The 27880-nt window shown below is 35.2% G+C and overlaps 1 protein-coding gene across 1 annotated transcript in view; it reads left to right on the top strand.

Moving 5' to 3' along the window:
- LOC114198794 (phospholipid-transporting ATPase ABCA3-like) overlaps positions 1 to 27880 on the top strand; it is a 137876-nt gene that overhangs the window by 6015 nt on the left and 103981 nt on the right. Inside the window, exons 2-10 of the mRNA XM_088017068.1 lie at positions 3236 to 3304; positions 3665 to 3926; positions 8477 to 8604; positions 10343 to 10490; positions 13685 to 13944; positions 21846 to 21962; positions 22307 to 22424; positions 26520 to 26693; positions 27388 to 27566. Coding sequence (XP_087873194.1) covers positions 3245 to 3304; positions 3665 to 3926; positions 8477 to 8604; positions 10343 to 10490; positions 13685 to 13944; positions 21846 to 21962; positions 22307 to 22424; positions 26520 to 26693; positions 27388 to 27566 — 1446 coding nt within the window. The 5' untranslated portion in view covers positions 3236 to 3244. The remainder of the gene's footprint in view (positions 1 to 3235; positions 3305 to 3664; positions 3927 to 8476; positions 8605 to 10342; positions 10491 to 13684; positions 13945 to 21845; positions 21963 to 22306; positions 22425 to 26519; positions 26694 to 27387; positions 27567 to 27880) is intronic.

Genomic DNA, 27880 nt, shown 5'->3' with positions numbered 1-27880 from the left:
TGTAATTTCTGGACTGTATGGTAAGAGTATGTTGAGTTTTGTAGAAAACTGCCAAATTCTCTTCCATTCCAAAGTGGTTACATATTTAACATTCCCACTAGCAATGAATGAGAGTTTCTCTTGCCCTATATACTTTTCATATTTGGTATCATTAGTGCTACGGATTTTGGTTCTGATAGATGTGTAGTGGTATCTCATTGTTATTTTAATTTACATTTACTGAATGATATATGACATGGAACTTTTTTTCATATGCTTTTTTTTAAATTTTTATTTTATTTTATTATGTTATGTTAGTCCCCGTACAGTACATCATTAGTTTTTGATGTAGTGTTCCATGATTCTTTGTTTTTGTGTAACACCCAGTGCTCCATGCAGTATGGTGCCCTCCTTAATACCCATCACCGGGCTAACCCATCCCCTACCCCCCTCCCCTCTGAAACCCTCAGTTTGTTTCTCAGAGTCCATCGTCTCTCATGGTTCATCTCCCTTCATATGCTTGTCATCTGTATGCCTTCTATGGTGAGCTGTATGTTAAGGACTTTGGTCCATTTTAAAATCAGTTTTCTGTGCTTTTTGGCAATATATACATCTTCCCCTCTCCAGATTTAATATATATAATTGACATAAAACATTGTGTAAATTTAAGGTATACAGTGTGATGATTTGACATGTTTATATTGTAAATGATTACCACAATAAACTTAGTTAACACATACATCACCTCACATAGTTACAGTTTTTTTGTGTGTTGTGAGAACTTTTAGATTTATTCTGTCAGCAACTTTCAAATATATAATACAATATTATGAACTATAGTCACCATCCCCAGAATTTACTCATTTTATAACTGGAAGTTTGTACTTTTTGACCATTTTCACCTATTTCCCTCACTCCCATCCCTTGTGTAAGCACTCACCAATCTAAATTCTACTTTTTCAGATTCCACATATAAGTGAGATCATACAGTATTTGTATTTCTGTCTCTTAGGTATTTTACTTACCCTAATGCCCTCAAATGTTATCCATATTGTTGATATCATTATTGTATTTCCTTTTTATGGCTGAATCATATTCCATTGCATATACATATCATATTTTCTTTTTTTGAAGATAGAGTGTTTTTACATATCATATTTTCTTTATCCATTCATCTGTTGATGGACACTTAGATTGTTTCCATGGCTTTTGTGAATATTGTTGCGATGAACATGGCAGTACAGATGTGTTTCTGAGATAGTCATTTCATTTCCTTTGGATAAATACCCAGAAGTGGAATTGTAGTGTCGTATGGTAGATCTATTTTTAATTATTTGAGAAATTTCATACTGCATTCCATAGTGGCTGAACCAGTTTGCTTCCTTTCATGACGGGGTCATAGGATAGGCTCCATGGCCAGTAGGGCTCATTAGCTTTGGATCCGAATCAAATAGAACTGTCCACTGGGCTCTCCGGCCAGATGGGGCCACCCACACAGGTCAGCCTGGTTCTGGGGTTTTCATAATGGTGTCTCGTCAATGGATAGTTACTAGCTGGTCTTCTTGAGGGAAGAATGATGTTGAGAATGACTTAGGTCACCGTCTTGATGTCTCATTTTTTTTTAAAGATTTTATTTATTTATTTGAGACAGAGAGAATGAGAGAGAGAGCACATGAGAAGGGGGAGGGTCAGAGGGAGAAGCAGACTCCCCGCTGAGCGGGGAGCCCGATGCGGGACTCGATCCAGGGACTCCAGGATCATGACCTGAGCCGAAGGCAGTCGCTTAACCAACTGAGCCACCCAGGCGCCCATTGATGTCTCATTTTTTTTTAAATGTCTTTCTAAAGTCTTCCCAATTTTTAAAAATTTGGGTTGTCATATTTTTATTATTGGCTTGTGGCAATGCTTTATATATTCTGGATATGTCTTTTATTAGGTAAATGTGTTAGAAATGTTTTATTCCCTTCTGCGGCTTTCCTTCTTATTTTCACGATGGTATTTTTTGATTAGCAGAAATGTAAATGTTGATGAAGCCCTTTTTCTATGGCTTGTGACTTTTTTATTCACTTTAGGAAATTTCTGTGTGTCCAAGGCCACAAAGATATTCTCCTATCTATTTTCTTGTATTTTATGGTTTAGCTTTTATGCTTAGGTCTAGGAGACCTTCTTCCTCCACCCTTTGAGATCCTAATCTAATGTCCTTTTGTGGAATTTCTAAACCTTCTATGTTTTTTGCCTTGAAAATGGTAAGCATAGTTATTTTAAATTTTGGTCCAGATAACTCCACCCCAGATGTAAGGAGTGCCAGATATTACATGCAGAAAAATTGTTTGGAGGAATAGCTAACTCTCCAGGATATTATTTCTTTTCAGAGAGGATTTATTTTCTTATATTAGGCACCTGTAGGCATTTGTAATATGGGATACCTTCATCTGGTATCAAAGACTGAAATGTGAAATTGGCCTGCAGTTCCTGGGAAGGCCAGTCTCCTTCACTATCATCATTATTTATAAGGTAAGGTCCTAAAATAATGTCTCCCCTTCCAGGCCCTGAACTGTAGCTCTCTCCCTGGTAGCTGCAAGAATTTAAGTCAAGTTTTCAAGATCACACAGATAGTGGTAGAGCTGGGAATCAGCCTAGATGGTTCAACTTCAGCTCCTGGGTTATTAATAGCCTGCTGTGACACCCACACCATGAAGGAAGGGTTTTATTTGTTGTTTCCCATTATACACCTACACTTAACATATCACTTATCTATCTTATCTTAACATATCTATTAAATATTCAGCAAATATTTGTGAAATACAAGAATGAATCTGTTCCCATTAGCAATGTTATTAAATGGAGGTACTTTCAATCTTGCTAATTGTTGAGTGGCATTTTGGGGTTATAGCTGTGATGTGATTTTACATACCATTTTGTCTTTTTGCTGATGGTGATGATTTTTTTGTATTATTTCTTAATTAGTATTTTGGTAAAGGTACTGGTCAAATTTACCTGGAAACTTGCATCAGTAACTTACTGATCTTTGTTTTGTGCTTGAAGTTTTATAAATATTGGAAATTCAGAAATACTGAGTAAGGATGTGGGATAAAAAGCTTCTCAAATATTTCAAATGCTTATTGTTTCTTTTTGTCATCCTCTAAGCTTGATTAGAAAATGAAGCAATTCAAATTTAAGTAATTTATTTGTCTAAAATTTACATTTTGTTATATAATCTTAATTTCTTTTTGTAAAATCTTTACTCCCTCCATAGAGTTGAAAAATGGATTTCTTATGGTTTTACAAATTTATGGGTCTTCTGTGGAAGAATTTTATTTTAAAGGTAAGTTGGACTATCTATAGGATTTTTGCAACAGCTAAGAGACCACAATGGGAAAATTCTTACAGCCTGATCACTGCATTTCAGTTTATATTGTATTTTTCTCAGTTCTAGGGCTGGGGGTGTCTCTTCCAAATATGAAGAGTCCTCACAGAGTGAAATAGTGGCAGAATGACATGTAGAAAGGAGAGAAAAAAATGGTTCAGGAAACTAATGCTATATTATAGAGTGAAGCTGTTCATTTTTTGCCATCTATGTATCTTCTTTTAAGAAGTGTGTGTTGATATAAAACATTTAGGCATTTGCAGAGGTAATGGACTCATACGACACTTACCATAATCTTTTTTTTTTTCTATCTCCTAGAGACGGCGATTAGTGGTGTTATTTGTGGAATTCATCCTAACAGTGCTATTTGCTAGTACACTTTTGTTAACACACAGGTTTTTGATTATAAAGAAGTCTGGGCCTTTCAATTACTCTCTTCAGCCTGTTGATGAGTTGCCTGCATTCCTTGGAATGGCCGTCACTTCTGGTCATTGGGAACTGGCTTTCCTGCCTTCCAAAAGTGTTGTGGTAAAGGGCATCATTGAACTCGTGAAAAGGGATTTGCATTATAATTTCTCAGGTTAGAAATTAAAGGTTTTTGAAAAAAAATGTATTATTAAATTGGGTTTCAGTGAAGACACTTGTATAACCTTTTAACTGGGCATTAATCTCCTAAGTAAGACATTGTAGGATATATCCTCATAACCAGATAGTAACCTCCTAGGTATAATATTACACACTTTGTTATACTTGAGAGTTAAATTCATATAAAATATTTTCTCCTAGAGCCCAAAACAAATACTAATATTTAAAAATTAGATAATCAGTTTATATTATTTTAGGTTACTCTCCAATTCTGTGATATCGTCTTCCTTGTTTCTGGTTGGGCTTCTTAAAAGCTCGGTAAGTGTGACCCCAGGGCTACGATGGTGTGCCAGAGGAACACAGAGGCACAGCATAAGCATGAGCCCTCATTCTAGATGCGTGCTCAGTGGTCAGTTATTTCAAATTTTGTTCATGTAAAAATGTTACACAAGACATAAATGAATGCGTTAGAGAAGACTCAAGCTCCATACAGTTATCTTAAAAGCCCCCCAGTGAGCTTCCCCTCACATTCCCAGGGAGAAACGCTATCAGAAGTTTGGTGAGCATCCCTCTAGTGCCCCTTGCTTTAAACACATACGTGTACTCAGTAATATTATTTTTTCAACTTTTTGTTGTCTCTCAAGAATTTGAGGGTCCTTGAGAGTAGATGCCATCTCAAAACATAACTTATTAAAAAAACAGTGAGGCAGAAGATTGCAAAATTCCCAATAATTTTTAAAGTATATAATCACAAATATCCCAATAAATGTAGTCCTGGAGGCCACTTTGGGTTACCTAAAATATTTCGTAATTTCCATTCTGATATCTTATTTGATGTGTGGGATTCTTAGAAATATATTACTTTACTTCAACACATTTGGAATTTGTTGTTCTCTTTCTATTTTTTTTTCATTTCTATTTTAATTTCCTTGAATCAGAGTATACTCTAGGATTTCAGTTCTTTGAAATTCTGAGAAATTTTTATGCCCATGTTAAGGTATATTTTGAAAAATGTACTATGTACATTTGTAAAGACTGTGTATTCTGTAGGTTTTGGTTATAGTGTTGTATAAATGCCACCCAGGTGAAGTTGTCGAGTTGGTGAGTCATAGTGCTTTTCAAATATGTATTTAAGAATACTATTTTTATTTGCTTATTCTCTCAGTTATTGAGAGAGATACTACATTTTCAGTTAGGTGTTGTTAGTATTAAATAAGTTATGTGTGTGTGTGTGTGTGTATGTATGTTAAAATTTCTTTTTGCTTATATATTTTGAAACAGGTCATGTGATCTTTCTGTTGAATTGTTTTTAAAAGTATTTCTCTGTTCTGGAATTTCCATTTGTCCTGTTTTTAATAGATTTCAGGTCTCTAGAGAAATGTTCTAACTTTATTAACCCTATTAATCATAGTTACTTTAAAGTTCCTGCCAGAAAGTTCTGATATCTAGATACTTGTGTATATTTTTTTTCTCTTCAGTCATTGAGTTCTGTTTTATAGCATATTTTGTATATTTTTATTGAATGGCAGATGTTGTGGATGAAAAATATTAGAGGCTCTTGAGGATACTTTTTTATCCAAAGAGGGTTAAGTTTTCTTCTGGATGGTTGTTTAAATACTGACAGAGTGACTTGATCCCATCAAAATCTGGTTTTGGGCTTTGTAAGGAGTGCTCTATTTCAGTTTTGTCTTTACTCCTGCAGCTATCCCTTGTCCTAGGGTATGGCTCTTCTAGGGTTTGATCTGGAAGCTGGAATATTTATGAAGGCTCCTCTACCTTTGTGAGGCTTGAACTCTATTTCTGGTTCATCAACATTGCCTACCTGCTGAAATCCCTGCTCAGCAGTGTAGCCTGCCACCTGCTGTTATCTTCTTGGTTTCATGGTCTGAACTTAGGCATCCTCAGTTAAGGGGTTGACTGGTGACTTCAGGGGAATTTACAAGCCAATTTTTCACTTCTCTGCTCTTTTCTTCTCTTTGCAAGTTTGTCTCTCAAGTTCCAACCATTTTGGCAGCCTCAACTCTCACCTCTTTTCTTCAGCTCAGTAAGTCTGCAGCTTTCTGCAAATGCTTTCAGGGAAAATACCAGGGTGAATATGGCCCTCACCCTGTGCATCTCCCTTTTTCAAGGTATGTAAGTTCATAATTATTCATTGCAGCATTATTTACAAGGTATAGAAGCAAACAACATGTCTATCAACAGATGGCTGCATAGAGAAAATGTAATTATTCAGCCACAAAAAGGAAGGAAATCCTGTCATTTGTAACAGTATGTTGGTTTGGAGGTCATTATGCTAAGTGAAATAAGCTGGACACAGAAAGACAAATATGGTATTATCTTACTTATATGTGTGTTATCTAAAAATGTTGAGCTCACAGAAGCAGAGAGTAGAATCATGGTTTCAGAAAAAAATAATCATGGTTGCATGGTTTCTGGACGTGAGGGTAGGTAGAGAAAATGGGGAGATGTCGGTCAAGTCTTATGAACTTTCAGTTATAAAGATAAATAAGTCCTGGCAATCTAATGTACATGGTGACTATAGTTAACAATACTGTATAATGTATATGAAATTTATTCAGAGAGTAGATCTTGTAGTGTTCTCCTCACAAAAAAGGATGGTAACTATGTAAGGCAATAAGTGTGTTAATTAACCTGTTTTTGGTAATTATTTCACAATGTATGCAGATATTAAAACATCACTTTGTATACCTTAAAATCACGTTATACAACCTATATATATACAATTTTAATTTATCAGCAATACCTCAATAACCCTGGGCAGAAAATTTTAAAAATAAAATAAGGGGTAACTGTGTGGTCATGGATATATTAATTAGCTTGATTGTGGCAGTCATTTCACAGTGTAGACATACATTGTCATCATCTTTTGCACTGTAAGTACACACAATTTTTAGTAAAGCTGGGGGAAAAATAAAGCCACCCGAGGTAATAAATGAAAATAAATAAGAAATAAATTTCCCTCCAGTTCTATTTTCTGAGAAATCGAGGCAAAGACATGTCTTAACCTCATCAAGTACTCAAAGCTCTCTCTCCCTCCCGTTCTTTCTCATACTCCTGCTTGAGCAGGTAGTACCTTCCTTGAAGCTCAGTTAAATTAATGAAAACTTAACCCTCTTTGGATAAAAAAGTATCCTCAAGAGCCTCTAATATTTTTCATCCACAACATCTGCCATTCAATAAAAATATACAAAATATGCTATAAAACAGAACTCGGTGACTGAAGAGAAAAAAATATACACAAGTATCTAGATATCAGAACTTTCTGGCAGGAACTTTAAAGTAACTATGATTAATAGGATTAATGAAGCTAGAACATTTCTCTAGAGACCTGAAATCTATTAAAAACAGGACAAATGGAAATTCCAGAACAGAGAAATACTTTTAAAAACAATTCAACAGAAAGATCTGATAACCTGTCCTCAGGCCCTTGCACCATGGCCAGGCAGTTAGAAAGAATTGTGGCTACTCAGTGCTGAAGGCAAAGGGATGGGGAGGTTCCCGGCACATAAAGGATGCCTGGGTGAGATGCATGACAGTGGTTAGGCTCAGATGCAGAAGTAGAGGCTACGTGCCCCAAAGTGTGCCTCACTACCCGCTTGTACACACTTCACTTTGTTCACAGTGGACTTTCGATATTAGATTCTATTTCTAGCTGTGTTCCTATGTTGTTTTGTTTTGTTTAACTTAGTGGACTTTTGTTTTTCCAGCTTTAATCATTTGAATTCTCTGAGGACTTTGTTTCATCCTGCTTCTGGTCACCTTGTGTAGGTGCCAATCTGATTCCGGTCCCCGAGATCCTGCTTACAGCTTTGGGATTTATATCCCAGCTGTACTTAGCCTGAGAAGAGTGTGGCATCCTTGGCACTTCCCAACTATACAAAAAATAATGATTATGACACATAATCACCTCAAATATTAAAATTGTGAAGTTGTTTCATTCTTCAACTTCTGAGTTATTTTTTAATCAGATATTATAGATTCCCATCTTCTAGGACTTTGAATAGATTGCATGAGTCAATTTTGTTATTTCCTTCCAAGGTGGAAATTTCAAAACACATTGGAAATATCCCTCTTCCTTACCTTATTTCACTACACAGTTATTATAATGATTAATTATATTTTAAACTTGTGATAAAACTTTTAAAACTGTTTTTTTTAAGATTTTATTTGAGAGAAAGTGAGAGCACAGGTGGGGGGAGGGGCAGAGGGAGAGGGAAAAGCAGACTCCCCACTGAGCAGGGAGCCCGATGCGGGGCTCGATCCCAGGACCCTGAGCCAAAGGCAGACGCTTAACCAACTAAGCCACCCAGGTGCCCAAAACTCTTAAAACTCTTAAAAAATTTTATGCACTCCTAATATCCATTAGTTTGTTATGCCAGTGTTTGAGCAGCAATGTTTTGAAATTTATATTTTGATAGTCTTTCATCCATGTAAAGCATTTTCCCATCTTACAGATAGAAAAAGCAGTCAGATAGTTTGCCTTTATGTGGGCAACTCACATATTCGACTTTTTTCTCTCTACAGTTCAAGGCTTTTCTTCAGAAAGAGATTTTGAAGAGTATGTTAAGCAAGAGAGTAACTCTAAAAAAGTGTTGGTTGCTATTATTTTTGACCATGAGTTCCAAAATAGCAATGATTCCCTGCCATTTAAGGTAAGAGATTTTTAATGTAGAAACCTCATAAGTATACTTCCAGTTTCTGAGGCTTAATGAAGTAGAGGCATAATTATTTCATTTATTAAGTGGGGAGACTGCAACTTACCCAAAATCATACTGCTTGTACATAGTAGAGCAGAGATTTAAATCCAAATCTAATTTCTGTGTCTGTGCCTTTATTTAGCCAGAGCTTTATGTTGATGGGGGAAGAATCAAGTTTACCACATACTAGGTTTTCTCCTTATAAATCAGAATCATAGGAGATGTCGACCTTGACCACTGTATCAGATTATGGCAGCTGTCTCCAGTTCTGTGCATGATGGTGAAGTAAATGCACATTTCCCAGGTCAAGACCTGAGATGTTAAAGCATGTTAAAATACAACATGAACATGTTCCTCTTTCTTTTGACTGAATCTCATCATTTTTCTCCAAAATCTAAATCTGGAAAACAGTGTTAAGCCTTAGCCAAGCAGAAACAGAATTAGGACATAGGCAAACTCTGAGAAAGATTCTGATAACAACTTTGAAGAAGGAGAGACGAGGACTATGCTTTGAACTTGGTGTCCCTGGTGTTGAGGGAAATAACCAAAGTATGGTACAGATGTATGCATGGAGCTATAATTCTACATTTAAGATACAGATGGCTGTCAATGGAATGAAAAAGTAAGGAAAACCACTGGGTTGTAAGTAGAGTTGTAGGTATCTTCCGTTCTGTCCATCATTCCCTCATTCCTTTCATGTGTATAAAATTCCCTCAAGTTGCTGATTCAGTGTACGTGATGCTGATGTGGACTCATCAGTGGAAACACAGAGTGTGGTCAGAATGTTTTTGGTACAGTTTCAAACTTCACCTTGTATGGTCTCCCGACTGCCCAGGCCACTTGGCTCACTCTTACCCTTAGCATTGCTACTGTGACTCACAGTACAGTGACTCTCCTAACCACACCCATCCCTTTCCTCCTTCATTCTCCCATAAATGCCCTGTACATATTACTATCACTGAATTTACTATAATGTAAATATATATGTTGTCTCAACTAGAATTTGAGCTCCTTGAGGAAGAGGTGCTATGTCTTAATCCTTGAACATGCAATAAGTGTCTAAAGCTTTTGTCTTGATAACTGAGTATATTAATATTTACCTAGGTTTATGATATGTGTCTGCCCCATCTGGTGTTACTGATTTCTCTGGTCTGACCCCTGACTTTAGGCAACTGCTGGACCATTTCCCGTCTTGTAAAGCTACTTAGACCCAGCATGATCTACCTTGAAATTTTTACTTAGTTCTTTAGAATTAGAATTATCTTTTCATTTAATAATGAAATTACGCAGTATTCCACATTTATACTTTCACATTTCTCCTCTGTCTTCATGTGGGATTCTTAAGTTATAATCACTTTTAGAGGAGGAAGAGATTTTCCTCTTGGAACACTTGGCTGACATAATGGGAAGAGAAATTAGCAACACCTTTTGGTATGTTTCATTTCAGTATGCATGCCAGGTGTCTATTTTGGGAAAGAGACATTGGCAATTGTGTGCAAGTTGCCACTGTTTGCTTACCACAAACCCACAGTAGCCACACAACAAGTCTGCTCCATTGGCTGATGTTCAGAATCTACTTAGTGCTTGACACTCTGCCTCAGAATCGCACGTGTGCAGTTTTTCTTTAACTTCCTTTTGTTTCTCATTCTTATTTTTTTCATTTACAGATATTGTTTCTTTTTGCTCCTTATAGGTAAAATATTTTCTGCGTTTCAGTAGTTTTCAGAGGAACAAGTATGTGGGTTTTCTCCGAACTGAAGGCTGGGAAACAGGTGTTCTCTTTCCACCTTTTCCTTCTTTGGGACCCAGAAGTGAACGCAACTCAAATGGGGGGCCTCCTGGTGAGCAGATCTTTAGTCATACTTATTTTAATATCAAGTCATATGGTAAGAGCTATCACATGTTTATATCTACATTTCTTCAATCTTATGATAGAAATTGTTAATTTTTAACTTGTTGTACTGCTGGTGATTTCTTTAAAATTTTCAGTGTCCAAAAACTTGTGTAAAATTTCTGTACGTTGGAACGATGTATTTTTATCCAGGTTCAGCTCAACTCAACTAAACTCTTGGAATTTAAATGGTCAGCTCCTCGCTTTAGCTGTATGACAAAGGAAGGAGCTAACGTCTTTAAGAAAACAGAACAAACAATTATATACTTTAGTGTCCACTGTTCCTTTCACCACAATTTCTGGCATAAGATCCAAAATTATAGGATATGCAAACAAGCAGGAAAATGTTACCTAAAATTAAAAGAAAAAAACCAGTCAATATAAGTGGACAGATAAGCTATATACTGGAATTGGCAGACAAGGAATTTAAAATAATTTTGACTATTTTGATGTCATGTTGATAGCAAATATTCTCTGATATAATGTGATGGAGAGGGCATTTTACCTCTGTAAAACTTGTAACTCTATTAGTGAAAAAACATCATGCAAATCCAAACTACAGAACCATGTATTCCAAAATACATGCCCAGTATTCTCGAAAACTCTCAAGGTCGTGAAAAACAAGAAAGGATAATAAAGTTTCATAGATCAGAGGAGACTATGGAGACATGACAACTAAATGCAATGTAGTATCCTAGGTGGGAACAGAAAAAAAATGATACTGGGGAAAAACTGGTGAAATCCAAACAAGTTTGTATAAATTAGAAATTGTTTTGTGCCAATATTAATTTCTTAGTTTTGACAAATGTACCATGGTAATGTAAGATGTCATATTCGGGAAGCTGGGTGCAGGGTATAAGTAATATTTCTCAATTTTTTTTCATTATTGCCCTTCTAGGGAATCCTTTTGGACATATTTTCCCTAAGTGTGTTCCCCTTGTGAAATTTTAATACCACAGATATACTACAGATCTGTTTTATGTGCTATGGCTTGAAGCTCTATAACTCTGTTGAGAATGCATGGTATTTAGGAATGCATGGTATGTAGTCTTTCTGTAAGACTGTATTTTTTTCCAAAATAAAAAAGTATATTTTAAAAAGCTCTCCAAGCCAAAGTAGAAATAAAAGTGAAAAAAATGAAATTTCTGAATCTGATAAAGTACATGTGTAAGAAATTTGTATCATCCTAGTGAAATATTGAACATTTCTCCTCTAATAATCAGGAACGAAGCAAAGATGTTTGCTCTCATCAGTTCTTTTCAGCAGTTTATTGGAAGTCCTAGCTTGTATCAGAAAAAGGCAATGAAATAAAAGGTATAGATTTTGGAAAGGAAGGAGTAAAATTATCTTTATGTGAAGTTGACAGAATCATGTTATGTAGGTGATTGTGAAGAGATCCACAAGAAAGTACTACATATAATGTATTAATTGAGCAAATACCCAAGATAGACAGTATATGATAATAAATTATAAATCAACACCAAAGACAATAAAACATTCCTGAGAGAAAACTTTAAACAAATGATGAGATATCTAAATTTCATTGCTTGGGTGACTCAAAATTGTTAGGATGTAGCTTCTCCCTAAGTTGTTCTATAATAGCAATATAGTGACAGTCAGAATCCTAGCAGTCTTTTTGGAAAAAAAATACCAAGCTTATTCTAAAAAATATATGGAAATACAAAGGGTCTAGATTAGTTTTTAAAAAAATCTTGAAAAGGAATGTCAATGTTAAAGAACATTCAAGACTTATTATAAATCTATATAATTAAGACATTGCCATATAGGTGTAAGGATGAACAAATACATATAAAAAGAATGAGGTGTCTGGAAATAGACTCATATACATACAGTCATTTAATTTTTCCATGAAGGCACCAGTATAATTCACTGGGAAAAGGAAATCTTTTGAACAAATTGTGATGGAATAACATGGTATGTGGATGGAAAGAATGAATCTTGATCACTAATCCGTATCTACATATAATTAGTTAAATAACAAATGATCATAAACCTAAATGTAAAAACTAAAATTATAAAGCTTCCACAACAAAATTTATGAGAATATCTTCATGAATTTGGGGCCAGCAGTGATTCATTAAGACAGAAAAGGTATTATTATAAAAGAAAAAAATTGACAGATTGAACGTCATTAAAATTGATTATTCCAGCCTGTGTGAAAGACCCTATTAAAACAGTAAGGTGAGATCCAGAAGGGAGAAAATGTGACAGAGATTCACATTGAAAATCTATAAAGAACTTGTATAGATGAACAGAAAATTCAGTTTTTAGATATCATGGCATTGCCAAATTTTAATAAAAGTTTTTAAGTGTTTGCTCATTTTTATACTAAACTTATATAACAGTAAGAAGCTATTTGCATATTGCCAAGATCCAAGGACCACACACTGAGTAGCTCTGCTTTAGTGGACATCAGTTCATATAACTCACTCAATATGAACTTCCCTTAATTTCTGAAATATCAAGGGTACTGAATTAAAATCTTGACCTATGCAGTAGTTTATTCAGTTCTCATTCAGTTGATTGAAATTGCAGAAAGCAGCTCTGTAATTTTGCACAATATTTTACTTTCTGGGAAGCTGGGAATTAGGATCCTTTTAAAAAGAATCTAAAAAAGCCCACAAATGAATAAACAAAAGGCAGAATCAGATCTACAAATACAGAGAACAAACTGATGATTGCCAGAGAGGAGGGAGGGGTGGGCAAAATGGGTGAAGGGGAATGGGAGATACAGGCTTCCAGTTAAGGAGTAAATAAGTCACGGGAATAAAAGGCACAGCAAAGGAATATAGCTGATGATACTGTAATAGCACTGTATGCTGATAGATGGTGGCTACACTCGTGAGCACAGCATAATGTATAAATCACGACATTGTACACCTGAAACTAATGTAACCTGGTGCATCAACCATACTCAAGTAAATAAAAATTTAAATAATAAAAAAGTATTTATTATGTATTTGCGTGGGGAAACCATAATAGCTGTGAAATTTAGACTATAACAAGAGCCTCTTTACAATAATTAACTTTGTTGTTTTTGACATACCTTTAATTACCTTTTCCTTTGTTCATTTCAGCTATTTCTTGTCTGTTGTACTTAGCAATCCTTGTTTTCTCATTTAGGGTACATCACTGAAGGGTTCCTGGTTATACAGCATGCCTTGGATCAGGCCATCATGAAATATTTTAACCACACAGCTACACAAAAGCTATTTCAAGATGTCACTGTCTTTGTTCAGAGATTTCCATATCCAGAATATTCTCGTGATTACTTCTTCACCTTTTTTGGTATTTTCATTCCTTTAGTAATCTTATTTATCTTCTCTATGAACCATCTTACCCTCATTCAGTCTATTATGTGGGAAAAGGAAAAGCGATGGAAGGTAACTCTACTTTTCTTGAGGTAAATAGAGCTTCTATAGAAAAATTTGGGTCTGTAGCATAAATTTCTGTGGAGGCTGGATTATTTCTACCCACTCAGCACTGGTAGATGGTCATGTTTCAGTAGCAACCAGAAAATGAACGCTTATTTCTCTTGGCAATTTTCTAGAATTTTGTTTTTATTGGAATCCTTTAATTTTATTTCTAGAAGACTACTTCACAAGATTATTACAAATAGAATTTAAATGCCAAATGCTCTAAAATCTCTCTGGAATAGGTGGGTTGCAAAGAATTAATCACCTGGGCTTGTGGAACTGTCTTGATGAATTTAAATACAAGTAAATTTCAAGATTCTATGATTCTATAATTAGTTTTTCTGAGTATTTTTTTCTCAATGACCACTTATAGTCCCCTTCAGAATTTCTGTGTTTCGGTAGAGACCATGTTGTGTTATGGCCAGAGGCTTTGCAGTTCAAAAATAACCAATTTAACCAATTATTAATTTACAATTCATATATAATTATTAATATATAATTATAATTAATATGTAATTATTATGTATTTAACATATTATATATAATATACAATAATATTATAATATATCCTATAAAGAGAGAGGAAGAGATGATTTATATAATTATATATATAATTGATTTATTACCTAATTTGTTTCTGATAAATCATAGATTTGAATCCTATCTCTATTATTTATTGACTCTGACATAGTCATATAACTTTTCTAGCCTTTTTTCTCAGATATAAATTGAGTATAATAATAATAACTAACTTGGAAGGCTGTCATGATATTAAGCTAGATATTATGTGAAAAATTATCACTGTCAAATCACCTGGACCTGCTGTTGTGCGGTGTAAAGGAGGAAACAGGTGGTGAGTGTTTGGTACATTGTCAGGCACCTAGTGGGTGCTCCATAGCTGTTAGATGTGGCTGTTAACATCAGCTGTCTCTCCATTTCATTTATGCTTGTGTAATCTTGAATCCTGTCATTTTTCTCTCTTTCCTTAGTGGCCACACCACTTCACACATCAGCCTCACGTTGTTTCTCACCACCCACCTCTTCTCACTCAGGGCACTTCGCACATATCTCCTCACCCCTCAGCTCTCCTCTGAATCTACCTTGCACATTGTTGCCAGGGTAATTGTCCTGTAACACAGATGGCTAGAAATAAATTTTAAGGTTGTATTTGTCTTTGTTCTCTGCTGAATAAATTCCACTTAAGCATTTTCTAATATTTGGCCCCTACCTACTCCTCATTTTGTTATCGTTGTTGTTTAGGGATATAATTTAAATGCCAAATGCCCTCCAACATCTCTGGAATAAGGAGAGCTACAAAGAAATAATCTACTGGATTTGTGGAGTTGTGTCTAGATGAATTTAGATACAAATCAATTCCAAGATTCTATGATTCTGTGATTTAAGAAGGAATTTTTATGGAAGTATTGTTGACACACAGTATTACATCAGTTTCAGCTGTACAGCATAGTGATTGGACGAGTTCGCCCATTATGCTCTGCTCAGCACAGGGGGAACTACGGTCTGTCAATATGCAACACTATTACAATACCTCTGACTATATTCCTTATGCTGTACCACTCATTCCCATTACTTAGTCATTCTATAACTGGAAGACTGTACCTCCCACTCCCCTGCACCCTTTTGCCCATCCCCCCACTCCCTTCTCTGGCAACTATCAGTGTGTTCTCTGTATTTATAGATATGTCTTTGTTTTTGTTCATTTGTTTGTTGTCCATCTATAGATGAATGAATAAAGAAGATGTTGTATATAGATACAATGGAATATTACTCAGCCATAAAAAATGAGATCTCACCATTTGCCACAGCATGGATGGACCTAGAGGGATTATGCTAAGTGAAATAAGTCAGAGAAAAGACAAATACCATATGATTTCACTTATATGTAGAATCTAAAAAAAAAGAAAAGAAAAAAACATATTGTAATTTTTTAACCAATTTCTGATTGCTGAAAAAAAAGTTTTAAATGACCTCCTGTAGTCCCCTCCAGAATTGTGTTTCACTGAGAGCGAAAAAAACATAGATACCTTTCCTTCCAGCCAAAACGAATGACTTTTTTTGAAACTTCCTTTATGTTTATGTTTCCTCTAACTGTAATGCTTTCCTCTTTTCTGATTGGCGAACACACAGTTAACTTACTTGTCTCAGGTGTTGTAGCTGCCATCTCCTTGTTGATTATCTCTCTTTAATTCTCAATTATAATTTAACACTTTTTTTGAGTCCCCAGAACGTGATACACAAACATCAACATTATGACTTATATTTATATTTCATTTATTTTTTTACATTTTTTCTTATTAAGCTCAATTAGCCAACATACAGTACATCATTAGTTTTTGATGTAATGTTCAGTGATTCATTAGTTGTGTATAACAACCAGTGCTCATCAGATCACATGCCCTCCTTAATGCCCATCACCCAGTTATCCCATCCCCCACCCCCTCCCTTCTGCAACCATCAATTTGTTTCCCGGAGTCCAGAATCTCTCATGGTATGTCTCCCTCTCTGATTACTTCCCATTCAGTTTCCCCTCCCTTCCCCTATGGTCCTCTGCACTATTCCTTATATTCCACATGTTAGTGAAACCATATGATAATTGTCTTTCTCTGCTTGACTTATTTCACTTAGCATAATCCCCTCCAGTTCCATCCATGTCGATGCAAATGGTAGATATTCATCCTTTCTGATGGCTGATGTCTATTGTATATATGAACCACATCTTCTTTATCCATCCATTTGTTGAAGGGCATCTCGGCTCCTCCCACAGTTTGGCTATTGCGGACATTGCTGCTATGAGCATTGGGGTGCATGTGCCCCTTCTTTTCATTACATCTGATATCTTTGGGGTAAATACCCAGTAGTGCAATTGCTGGGTCATAGGGTAGCTCTACTTTTAACGTCTTGAAGAACCTCCATACTGTTTTCCAAAGTGGCTGTACCAACTTGCATTCCCACCAACAGTGTAAGAGGGTTTCCCTTTCTCCACAACCTCTCCAACACTTGTTTCCTGCCTTGTTAATTTTTGCCATTCTAACTGGTGTAAGGTGGTATCTTATTGTGGTTTTGATTTGCACTTCCCTGACAGCAAGTAATATGGAGCATTTTTCATGTGTCTGTTAGCCATTTGTATGTCTTCTTTGGAGAAGTGTCTGTTCATGTCTTCTGCCCATTTTTTGACTGGGTTATTTGTTTTTTAGGTGTTGAGTTTGAGAAGTTCTTTATAGATCTTGGATATCAGCCCTTTATCTGTTATGTCATTTGCAAATATCTTCTCCCATTCTGTAGGTTGCCTTTTAGTTTTATTGACTGTTTCCTTTGCTGTGTAGAACCTTTTTCTCTTGATGAAGTGCCAAAAGTTCATTTTTTTCTTTTGGTTCCCTTGCCTTTAGAGATGTGTCTTGGAAGAAGTTGCTGTGGCCAAGGTCCAAGAGGTTGCTGCCTATGTTCTCTAGGATTTTGATGGATTCCTGTCTCACACTGAGGTCTTTCATCCATTTTGAGTTTGTCTTTGTGTATGGTGTAAGAGAATTGTCCAATTTCATTCTTCTGGACTTGGCCGTCCAGTTTTCCCAGCACCATTTATTGAAGAGACTGTCTTTTTTCTATTGGATGTTCTTTCCTGCTTTGTCAAAGATTAGTTGACCATAGAGTTGAGGGTCCATTTCTGGGCTCTCTATTCTGTTCCATTGCTCCATGTGTCTGTTTTTGTGCCAGAACCGTACTGTCTTGATGATTACAGCTTTGTAATTGAGCTTGAAGTCCAGAATTGTGATGCCTCCAGCTTTGGTTTTCTTTTTCAACATTCCCCCAGCAATTTGGGGTCTTTTCTGGTTCCATACAAATTTTAGGATTGTTTGTTCCAACTCCTTGAAAAATGTCGATGTTATTTTGATAGGGATTGCATTGAATGTATAGATTGCTCTGGGCAGCATAGACATTTTAACAATATCTATTCAGCAACATGGCAGGATACAAAATTAATGCACAGAAATCAGTTGCATTTCTATACACTAACAGTGTGTCTGAAGAAAGAGAAATTAAGGAATCAATCCCATTTACAACTGCACCAAAAACTGTAAGATACCTAGGGATAAACCTAACCAAGGAGGTAAAGAATCTGTACTCTAGAAACTACAGAACACATATATTTCTTTTTTTAATTTTATTTTATTATGTTAGTCACCATACAATACATCATTAGTTTTTGATGTAGTGTTCCACGATTCACTGTTTGCGTATAACACCCAGTGCTCCATGCAGTACGTGCCCTCCTTAATACCCATCATCAGGCTAACCCATTCCCCCACCCCCTCCCCTTTAAAATCCTCAGTTTGTTTCTCAGAGTCTCTCATGGTTTGTCTCTCCCTCCGATTTCCCCCCTTATATTTCATTTTTAAATTACTTTCATTGAAGTATAACATGCATACACACAGAAAAGTGCACAAGTCCAAAGTGTATATGTTTTAATCCATCCAGGCTACTGTAACAAAAATATCATAAACTATATAGCTTATAAAGCAAGAGAAATTTATTTCTCTCAGTTCTGCAACCTGGAAAGTCCAAGAGCAAGGTGCCAGCAGATTCAGAATGTCTGATGAGAATGCCCTCTGTGGTTCATAGATGGCACCTCATTCATCACTGTCTCCTCATATGACAGAAGAAATGTGAGCTCTCTGGGGTGTCCTTTATAAGGGTACTAATCTGATTCATGAGGGCTTAGCTCTCATCACCTAATTATCTCTCAGGGGCCCCAACTCAAAGTGCTGTCACACTGGGGACAAGGTTTTCTACTTAGGAATTTTGAGGAGACACTAACATTCAAATTATTGTAGTAGAGTTGAATAGGTTATCATGAAGAAAGTATGCCCATTTTATTGTGACCCCTGTAAGAAATAAAACACTGCCAACACTCTAGAAGATGGCTTGTGTACCCCTCAAAACATTTTCCCCGAAGTATACACTAACCTGACTTCTAATATTATGAGCTAGTTTTGTCTGCCTTGAACTTGATAAATGGAATCATGCACTGTATTATGTTGTGTCTGTGTGGTTCTTTCAGCTAAATATGTAGCTGTTGTTCATTTATATTCATTGAGTTATATGAGTTTTATGATTCCATAGTATGACTATCACAATTTATCTATTTTCCTTTAGTTTTGGAGTTTGGGTATTATAAGTAATTCTTCTATGAATATTTTATACAATTTTTGCTGAATGTTAGATTATACATATTTAACTTTATTATATAGTGCCAAAGTTTGCCAATAAAATTTTACCAATTTTCACTTCCATTAGCAATGTATGAAAATTCTGTTTGCTCTACATTTCACCAAAAATTTTTCTAATTTTATCTAATTTTCTAATTTTTTTTAATTGCATGGGAACATATTGGCCTCAAAAATGTAGCGATCTTTCACTTTTCATTATTTTAATTGTACAAATCTTTCACCTCCTTGGTTAAGTTTACTCCTAAGTATTTTACTCTTTTTTTAAAAGATTTTATTTGAGAGAGAGAGAGAGAACATGAGCAGGGTGAGGGCAGAGGGAGAGGCAGACTCCCTGCTGAGCAGGGAGCCCCATGCAGGACTCGATCCTGGGGACTTGATCCTGGGACTCCTGGATCATGACCTGAGCCGAAGGCAGACGCTTAACTGACTGACCCACCCAGGCACCCCATATTTTACTCGTTTTGATGCTCTTGTAAGTGGAATTGTTTTCCTAATTTCCATTTTAGATTGTTCATTGGTAGTGTGTAGAAATTCAACTGATTTTTGTGTGTTGACTTTGTATTCTCCTACTTTAATGAGTCATTTATTCTTTTTTATGTGTGGAATCTGGTTTGCATGTAAGATTGTCTCATCTGCTTGGATGCCTTATATATATATATAATTTTTTCTAAATTGTCCTTTTCCCATTGTGTATTTTTTACTTTTTTGGCATAAATTAATTGGCCATGTATGTGTGAGTTTATCTCTGTGCTCTCTCTTCTGTTGCATTGCTCTGTTGTCTGTTTTAATGACAGTACTGTACTTTTTTGATTACTATAGATTTGTAATATAGTTTGAAATCAGGAAGTAGAATGCTTCCAGCTTTTTTCTTCTTTCTGAAGATTGCTTTGCCTGTTTGGGGTCTTTTGTGGTTCCTTATAAATTTTGGGATTGTTCTATTTCTGTGAAAAATGACATTGGAATTTTGATGAGGATTGCATTGAATCTGTGTATTGCTTTGGGTAGTATGGACATTTTACCAATATTAATTTTTCCAGTCCACAAGCATGGTATATCTGTTTATTTGTTTGTGTTGTTTTCAGTTTCTTTCTTCAGTATCTTAGAATTTTCAGTGTACAGGTCTTTCAGTTCCTTGGTTAAATTTCTTCCCATGTATCTTATTCTTTTTGATGCATTTGTAAATGGATTTTTTTTTATGTCTCTTTCTAATAGTTCTTTATTAGTGAATAGGAATGCAACAGATTTTCGTATTTTGGTTTTGTATCCTCCAGCTTTACTGACATTGTTGATTAGTTCTAAGAGCTTTTTTGGTGGAATTGTTAGTGTGTCCTATGTATAATATCATGTCATATGCAAGTAATTCTGATTTGCATCCATTCTTTCTTTCTTGCCCAATTGCTGTGGCTAGAACTTCCAATAGTATGTTGAATTAATGGGTTATTAATGGGGTGTCTTTCCTACAGTTAGGTTTCCTTTAATTTCATTCAACAGTGTTTTAGTTTTCAGTGTAGAAATCTTACACTTCTTTTTTTTTTAACATTTATGTATTTATTTTAGGGAGAGCAGTGGGAGGGGCAGGGGGAGATCCTGAAACAGACTCCCCACTGAGCAGGGAGCTGGATGAGGGGCACAATCCCCAAGGGCCCCAAGATCATGACCTAAGCTGAAACCAAGAGTTGGCCGCCCAACAGACTAAGCCACTCAGGCCCCCAGAAATCTTACACTTCTTTTGTTAAAAGTACTTTGTCATTTTTGTTGGTTATTAAAACTTGCTAAGAAAGTCTGGTTGTACCACTGATTGCTAGGAACCATTTATCCCTATTTCTGTCCCCTGCGCATAATAAAGTGGACCTGTGCCCATTTTTAAGAACTTTGGAAAGTATGCAAATTCCAAAATCCTCACATTCATTCATTTGGCCATTCAACAAACATTTATTAAACTCTTTGTATGGGCCAGGCAGATACAGATAGGCAAACATGGTCTCTGCCCTCTACCCTAGAAGAGCTTAAAGTTACAGAATTTAATATTGGTCCATCAGTAAAATTCAATAGAAATATTTAAAATAGCCTGTGAAGACTCATACCACTCATTTGAATCTTATTGGTTTTCTACATTATATGCTTAGCTAAACTTTTTTGATGTTCTTTTGTTAACACTCGAAATAAAATATTTCTTTAATGAATATATTTCATAAAGATTATTTCTAAAACTGAATTTTCCCCCTTATTTTTTATCATAGTTTTAGTATTTGCTTCTATCTTTTGTAATTTAATTAAAATATATTTACATTCTTTAATACCTCCTAGAAAAGGGCATAATAAAAAGAAAGGGGATATTAATCTAAGCAGTTTATAGTTTTATTTAAGGGTTTTTCATACCTTACAATATCAGGTAAATTATTGGTGAGATCATCTCTAGGCTGATAAGCATCATAGTACTGCCACACACTAGCTGAATAATTTTAATCAAATCATTGATCTCCTCTTCTATAAATCGGGCATGATAATTCTTATTTCACCAGTTTTGATTGCGGTAGAAATAAATTAGATAATCTTTGTGAATGCATTTTATATAATTATATTATTTTACATGATGTTTGGTTTGTGTTAACTCTCCCACAGGAGTATCTGCTCATGATAGGACTCAGTAATTGGATGTTCTGGGGTGCCTATTTCTTCACATTCCTCTCTTTGTATTCAGTTATCATCCTTTTGATGTGCATGATTTTCTTTGCCAAGGCAAGTGTCTATTTCACTGTAGTATGCTATAGCTAACCTTTGAGAGGAAAAACATATAACATGGTATGGGCCTAATGGATTCAAGTTGTCAGGAAGTGAACACGTGCCTATTGTTGACTCCAATCTGGAAATGCAGGGGCTGCTTAGTCTCTCAGCAAACTAAACTTTAAGTTTAGATGTGTGGACCTTTTGTAGTTAATGAATTGTTTATTCATCTCCCTGAGGTTTGTCATTAGTTTCACTAAGACTATTAAAATATTTAAAGATGTTTCACTTCTCCTCTATTGTTTTGCTGTGATGCCATTTAGAGTATAGCTCAACTGGCTTCCTGATTGTTTTATTAGATAGAACCTGTGCCAGTCATCCAGTACAGTGACCCATCTCTTGTCTTTGTCTTTTTGCTGTGTTTTGCCATCGCCACAATATTCCTCAGCTTTATGGTTAGCACATTCTTCGATAAAGGTGAGTCTAAAACTCCTGGGAAAGATAATTAGTGACTCAATGGGGATTATATTCGGAGGCTTCTGTGACCTTCATTTGCCATCTCATCTGTAGCCTCTCTATAGTCTAACTAAAAAGACGAGTATTGTAAGTACATGAAATGATAAGAAAGGGAATGAAGGGAGCAGTGAAAATTAATATATAGTATACACGTGAAAAAAGGACAAAAACGAAAATAAGGTCATATTTGAGGATTCTTTTTAACCTTTACCTGCTGCTATGCATATGGCACCTATTTAACCATCCAGCAGGAATGGTAATGATTGAGATGGCTTCTGTATATTCTAGTGGAGGGAATAAAGTCTGTCAGTATCTGATGATGATCTGCAGTATGTGAAGAGAAAGAAAACAACAAAATTGCTTGCCTGAAAGAAAGGGTCCATGTACTTCGTTAATAGATCTTTATTGTGTGTTTGCTGTGTATTTGAAATACAGTGTCTATCCCATAGAGCTGACATTGACCTTGTGGACATGCATATCATATGCACAAAAAAATTATTTGATAGGACATGCAGAGAGCAATGAAAATTTATGAATCAGTATACATAGGAAAAAAGGATTAAAATAATCCCACTTCATATTGAGATAAACCTATGAATGCTTCTTATAGAGGTTAGTTTTTAAACATTTTTGAAAGACTAGAAGATTGGAATGGGAAGTCAAGTCAATGGATGCAAGTATCTAAAAGTCATTCATTGAGCTGGCCCGGTATATAATAAAACAAAGGCAAGCAAAAATTGTTTCCTTGCTTTTTGAGGGCTAACATGCCAATAACAGTCATGACCAGTAACTCTATTTCATTATATTTTTATTTTTCTCAGTACATTATCATGAGTATTGTTAGTTAATGGGTCCTTACAAGGCACATGATCACATATACAACCTATAAGCAGCCAAAACAAAGAAATAAAACCAACCAACCCAGGAGGTAAAGAGAAGTGGTGTGTCAGTGTAAGGCAGAATGTGATAATATACCAAAGAGAAAAATGAGATAGTTAGAAAACAGATACTGTCATTTCCTATTTCTGGAATTATGGCAGACTAGATATTTAGAACATTTTTGTACGTGTCTTTAGTTTATATGTGTTAGACTTTCACTATGGTACATATGTAGAAAAGGAATTGCTGGGTCATAGGGTTTGTAAATGTCCAACCTGATTACCTGTGTCCAGCACTTCCAGAGTGGTTCTGTGCACTTACAGCCCTACTGGAAGAAGATGAGAATTCCTATTATTCCATATCCCTGCCAAAATTTACTACATCAAACTCTAATTTGTGCCATACTGGAGATATGAAATCCTGTCTTATGGCAGTTCAGACCTGCATTTTCTCATTTACTGATGAAGCTGAGTGTTATTAATATTAATATGGGTCATGTGTTTCCTTTTCTGTAAAATCTGTGCATTCTTATCTATTATGATTATTGATTGTCAGGACTTATTTATATATTCCTGCTACCTAACTTTGGTTAGTTGCAAATGTGTTGCAAAACTTGTCCCAGTTTGGAGCTCTCAGCTTTTATTTATGCTGTCTTTTAATAGTTACTAATTTTAATGTAATCAATCTTTTCCTTTACCAATCTTTTCCTTCATAGTTTGTGATATTAAATATTTCAGTGAAAAAAATTCTCTACTCCAAAGTCATAAAATTATCTTGTAGCGAATTGATTGTTCTTCCAAGTGCATAGACAGTTGTCCTAGCAACATGTGATAAACAGTTCACCTTTTCCTCACTACTTTGCAATACCTGCTCTGCTATATGTCAAGTTCCCATTCATGTGTGCATTTCTTTGCAGGCAGTCCTTTCACTGAAAGAGAAATTAGGAAAATAACCCCGTTTACACTTGCACCAGAAATAATAAAATGCCTAGGAATAAATTTAACCACAGAGGTGAAGGACCTACATTCTGAAAACTATAAAACATTGATGAAAGAAATTAAAGAGGAGACACCATAGCCCATACCCTCCCCAATGTCTATCACCCAGCCACCCCATCCCTCCCACCCCCACCACTCCAGCAACCCTCAGTTTGTTTCCCGAGATTAAGAATTCCTCATATCAGTGAGGTCATATGATACACGTCTTTCTCTGATTGGATGTCCTCTTTTTCTGTATCTCTATCTCTCTGGGAATTTCAGTGCAGTATTCTAATTATTTCTTCTTTGAATATCTGCTAGAAGTTGCTGAAAAAGCACTGGGAAGGATTTTAATTATTGATTCAATTTCTTTTATGACCTTAGGACATTCAGGTTTTCTAGTTCTTTCATTTTTGGTAAGTTGTATTTTCTTTAACTTATATTTTAATTTTGAAATTTATTGGTGCAGTATCATTAATTTAATATGGTTTCTGGTTTTTAATGTCTTTGCTAATGGCTGTCATGATGTATACTCTTTTACTCTTTATACCAGTAATTTGTGCCTTCTCTTTTTTTTTCTTGATCAGTTTCACAACAGGTTAGTTAGCAGTATTAGTCTCTACAGAGAATAAGCTTTTGGCTTTGTTGATCCTCTTACCATTCCATAAACTTTGTATTTATTGCCATTTTTTAAAACTTGTGATAGTGTATGTTTGTCTTATTTCTTTTAATAAATAAATTTAAGGCTAGTCATTTCCTTTTTAATACTGGTTTGACTGCATGACACAAATTTTGATAAATAGGCTTTTTCCTGTTGTTACATTAAAATGTTTTATAATTTTCCTTATAATTTTCTTCTGTAATTATTCAAAGATGTGTGTCTTAAATTTCTCAACATACTGGGTTTTTATGGATATCTTCTGGTTATTGATTGCCAGTTTAATATAATTCCTTTGAAATTTGTTAGGATTTACTTTATGACCTAGTCAATGTCCAGTTTTTTAAAAATCAGTATTCCAAATATGTTTGAAAAAATGTATATTTTGGGGTGCCTGGGTGGCTCAGATGGTTAGGCGTCTGCCTCTGGCTCAGGTCATGATCCCAGGGTCCTGGGATCGAGCCCCGTGTCGGGCTTTTCCAAGCTTGGCAGAAAGCCTGCTTCTCCTTCTTCCACTCCCCCTGCTTGTGTTCCTGCTCTCGCTATCTCTCTGTCAAATAAATGAATTAAAAAATCTTAAAAAAAAAAAAAAAAGAAGGTATATTTTGAGGTTGTTTGGGATAGTTGACATGTATTTTCATTAGGCCAAGTTTTTTAATTCTGAGAAAGATGGTTAAAATTTCCACTTTGTACATTTGTATATTCTTAGAACTTCTATTATTTTTTGCATTATATATTTTGATGCTATTTTATCAGGTGTATCTAATATATTGTCTTTGTTATCTCTTATTTGTCCCCTCTCATTCTCTTTATAATTTTAATTTTGAAAAAGAATACACATTGATGAGTATATAAAACGTAAGTGTTCTAGTTGGTGAATATGGAATGTAGAGTGAGATAAAGAGGGAAAGGGTGAATCATTCCTAATAGTGGAATAATATGTTGTACTTTATAATATACCATTTTTATTTAGATGCTGAATTTTAACTCCTGATGATGTTAATTGGTTTATTAACAGGAATTTTCTTTTTAGTGTTTTATCAGAGTCACATTTTTGGAACTTTTCATATTCCGAACCATATCTGCTTTTGAGACCAACTGTGTATTTCTGTTTATTCAAGTATCCTTCTTTTCCCCCAGTATCATGACATAGACTGAACCTCATAGTATCTGGAAATACAATCTAGATATTTTCTGATTATGTCAATAATAGTATTTACATTTATAATTTTTATGCTGAAAAATAAATATGTGAATTTCCATTAAGAGCTATAATATTTATAGTTACTACACTATAGAATGATAAATTCCAGAAAAAATAGTTACTGAAATGTTTAATTTCAGCCTCTTATTCATTCAAAAAATACTTTTGAGCACCTATAAAGTGCCACGCATTGTATAATGATAAGCAAATGGTGAACAAAACAAATTTCTATTCTCACTGTGCTTATTTTATTACATTCTTCCAGTAACACAGATATTTGTAGTTTAGGTTTCTGCATGTTGCTTGAATTGACCTTATAATTTCCTTCTTATTTCCAGCACATTTTGCTGCTTCTGTTGGAGGTTTCATTTATTTTGCTACCTACTTTCCACTTGTTACAGTCTCTACAAACTTTGCACAAATGACATTCTCCCAGAAGCTGGCTTCCTGTCTCAGCTCAAATATAGCAATGGGGCTGGGAACTAAATTCCTAGTCAAGGCAGAAATGGAGAGTGAGTATTTACCTTATAAATTTGACCATATTCTCATAAGATATTCACAGTTTTAAAATAGATTAATATTGTTAAACTGTCCTTCAAAAAATGATACCACTTCATACCACCACCTGTCGTACATGAGCGCTGCCACATTCTCTCCATAAATTTACTCAAGTCTGTTAGTAGCTTTCCCTGCTCATTTGGAGTTCCTGGCTGCTGTTTAGTGCTAGGACTGGAAGCAAAACAGGTCTGCTTTTAGTGACTCTTAGTCTTCCTTTTTTCATCAGTGCAATATCTACACAAAAATTCTTCTGGTCTTCTCTTCTATAGATAGTATTTATCCCTGCTTTTCAATGATTATGGTTTTCTAAAATTATATTTTCCAGTGAACATTTAGCTTGAGGAGGGGCGGAGAAGGAGGAGTCAGTGTCTTAACCCATAGATTTGCTTATTTTTCTTAAAGTTTATATTCCTGACTTAGTATATTCTGTTTTTGTTTCACTCATGATTGTTTCTGGCATGCTAGAAGGCATCTTATATGATTGCTTGCTCAGAAGTCCTAAATTCTAATGGTATAAGAAAGTGACTATAATGGGAATCTCTATAGAATATTAACACCTTTTTTCTTCACTCTTTAATTATGATGCAGATGGATAATTGTTTTAGTGTCAGTTGGCACCTAAATTAAATGTCAACTGTTATCTCTTAGAAATTGGAATTAAATGGAGTAACATCTGCTCACCACCCAAAATGGAGAACTTTGACTTTGCCCACATACTGGGAATGTTTTTATTTGATGCTTTCTTATATGGCCTTGTGGCCTGGTATATAGAAGCTGTCTTTCCAGGCGAGTATGGTGTGCCCAAGCCGTGGAACTTTTTCTTGCTGGTGAGTTCTAATGCCTCTGTTACTGAGAGAGGCCACAGTCCTTATGAACATATATTGTAATTTCTCTAAAAGCCACCATGAGCTAATTTTTGCACTGTCTGTAATTGATCCAACAGTTCGGGTGAAAGAATCATTTTAATGACTCTGCCCATTCATTGGCCTTTTCCTAATACATTTTAAAGCACCCAGTATATATAACCATAAATAATCTGTAGATGATGGCCTGTAACTCCAAACTTTAAAAATTCTGAGTATTCCATCACAGTTACAGGCAAGTATTTCATAAACGATTAAACTCGGGCATAAAGAAATTA

Source organism: Eumetopias jubatus, unplaced genomic scaffold, assembly GCF_037043125.1.
Source record: "Eumetopias jubatus isolate StellerSeaLion01/CBP00866 unplaced genomic scaffold, mEumJub1_p1.0 scaffold_12, whole genome shotgun sequence".
In the NCBI taxonomy this organism is placed as follows: Eukaryota; Metazoa; Chordata; class Mammalia; order Carnivora; family Otariidae; genus Eumetopias; species Eumetopias jubatus.
This window is presented reverse-complemented; position numbering and strand designations above follow the sequence as displayed.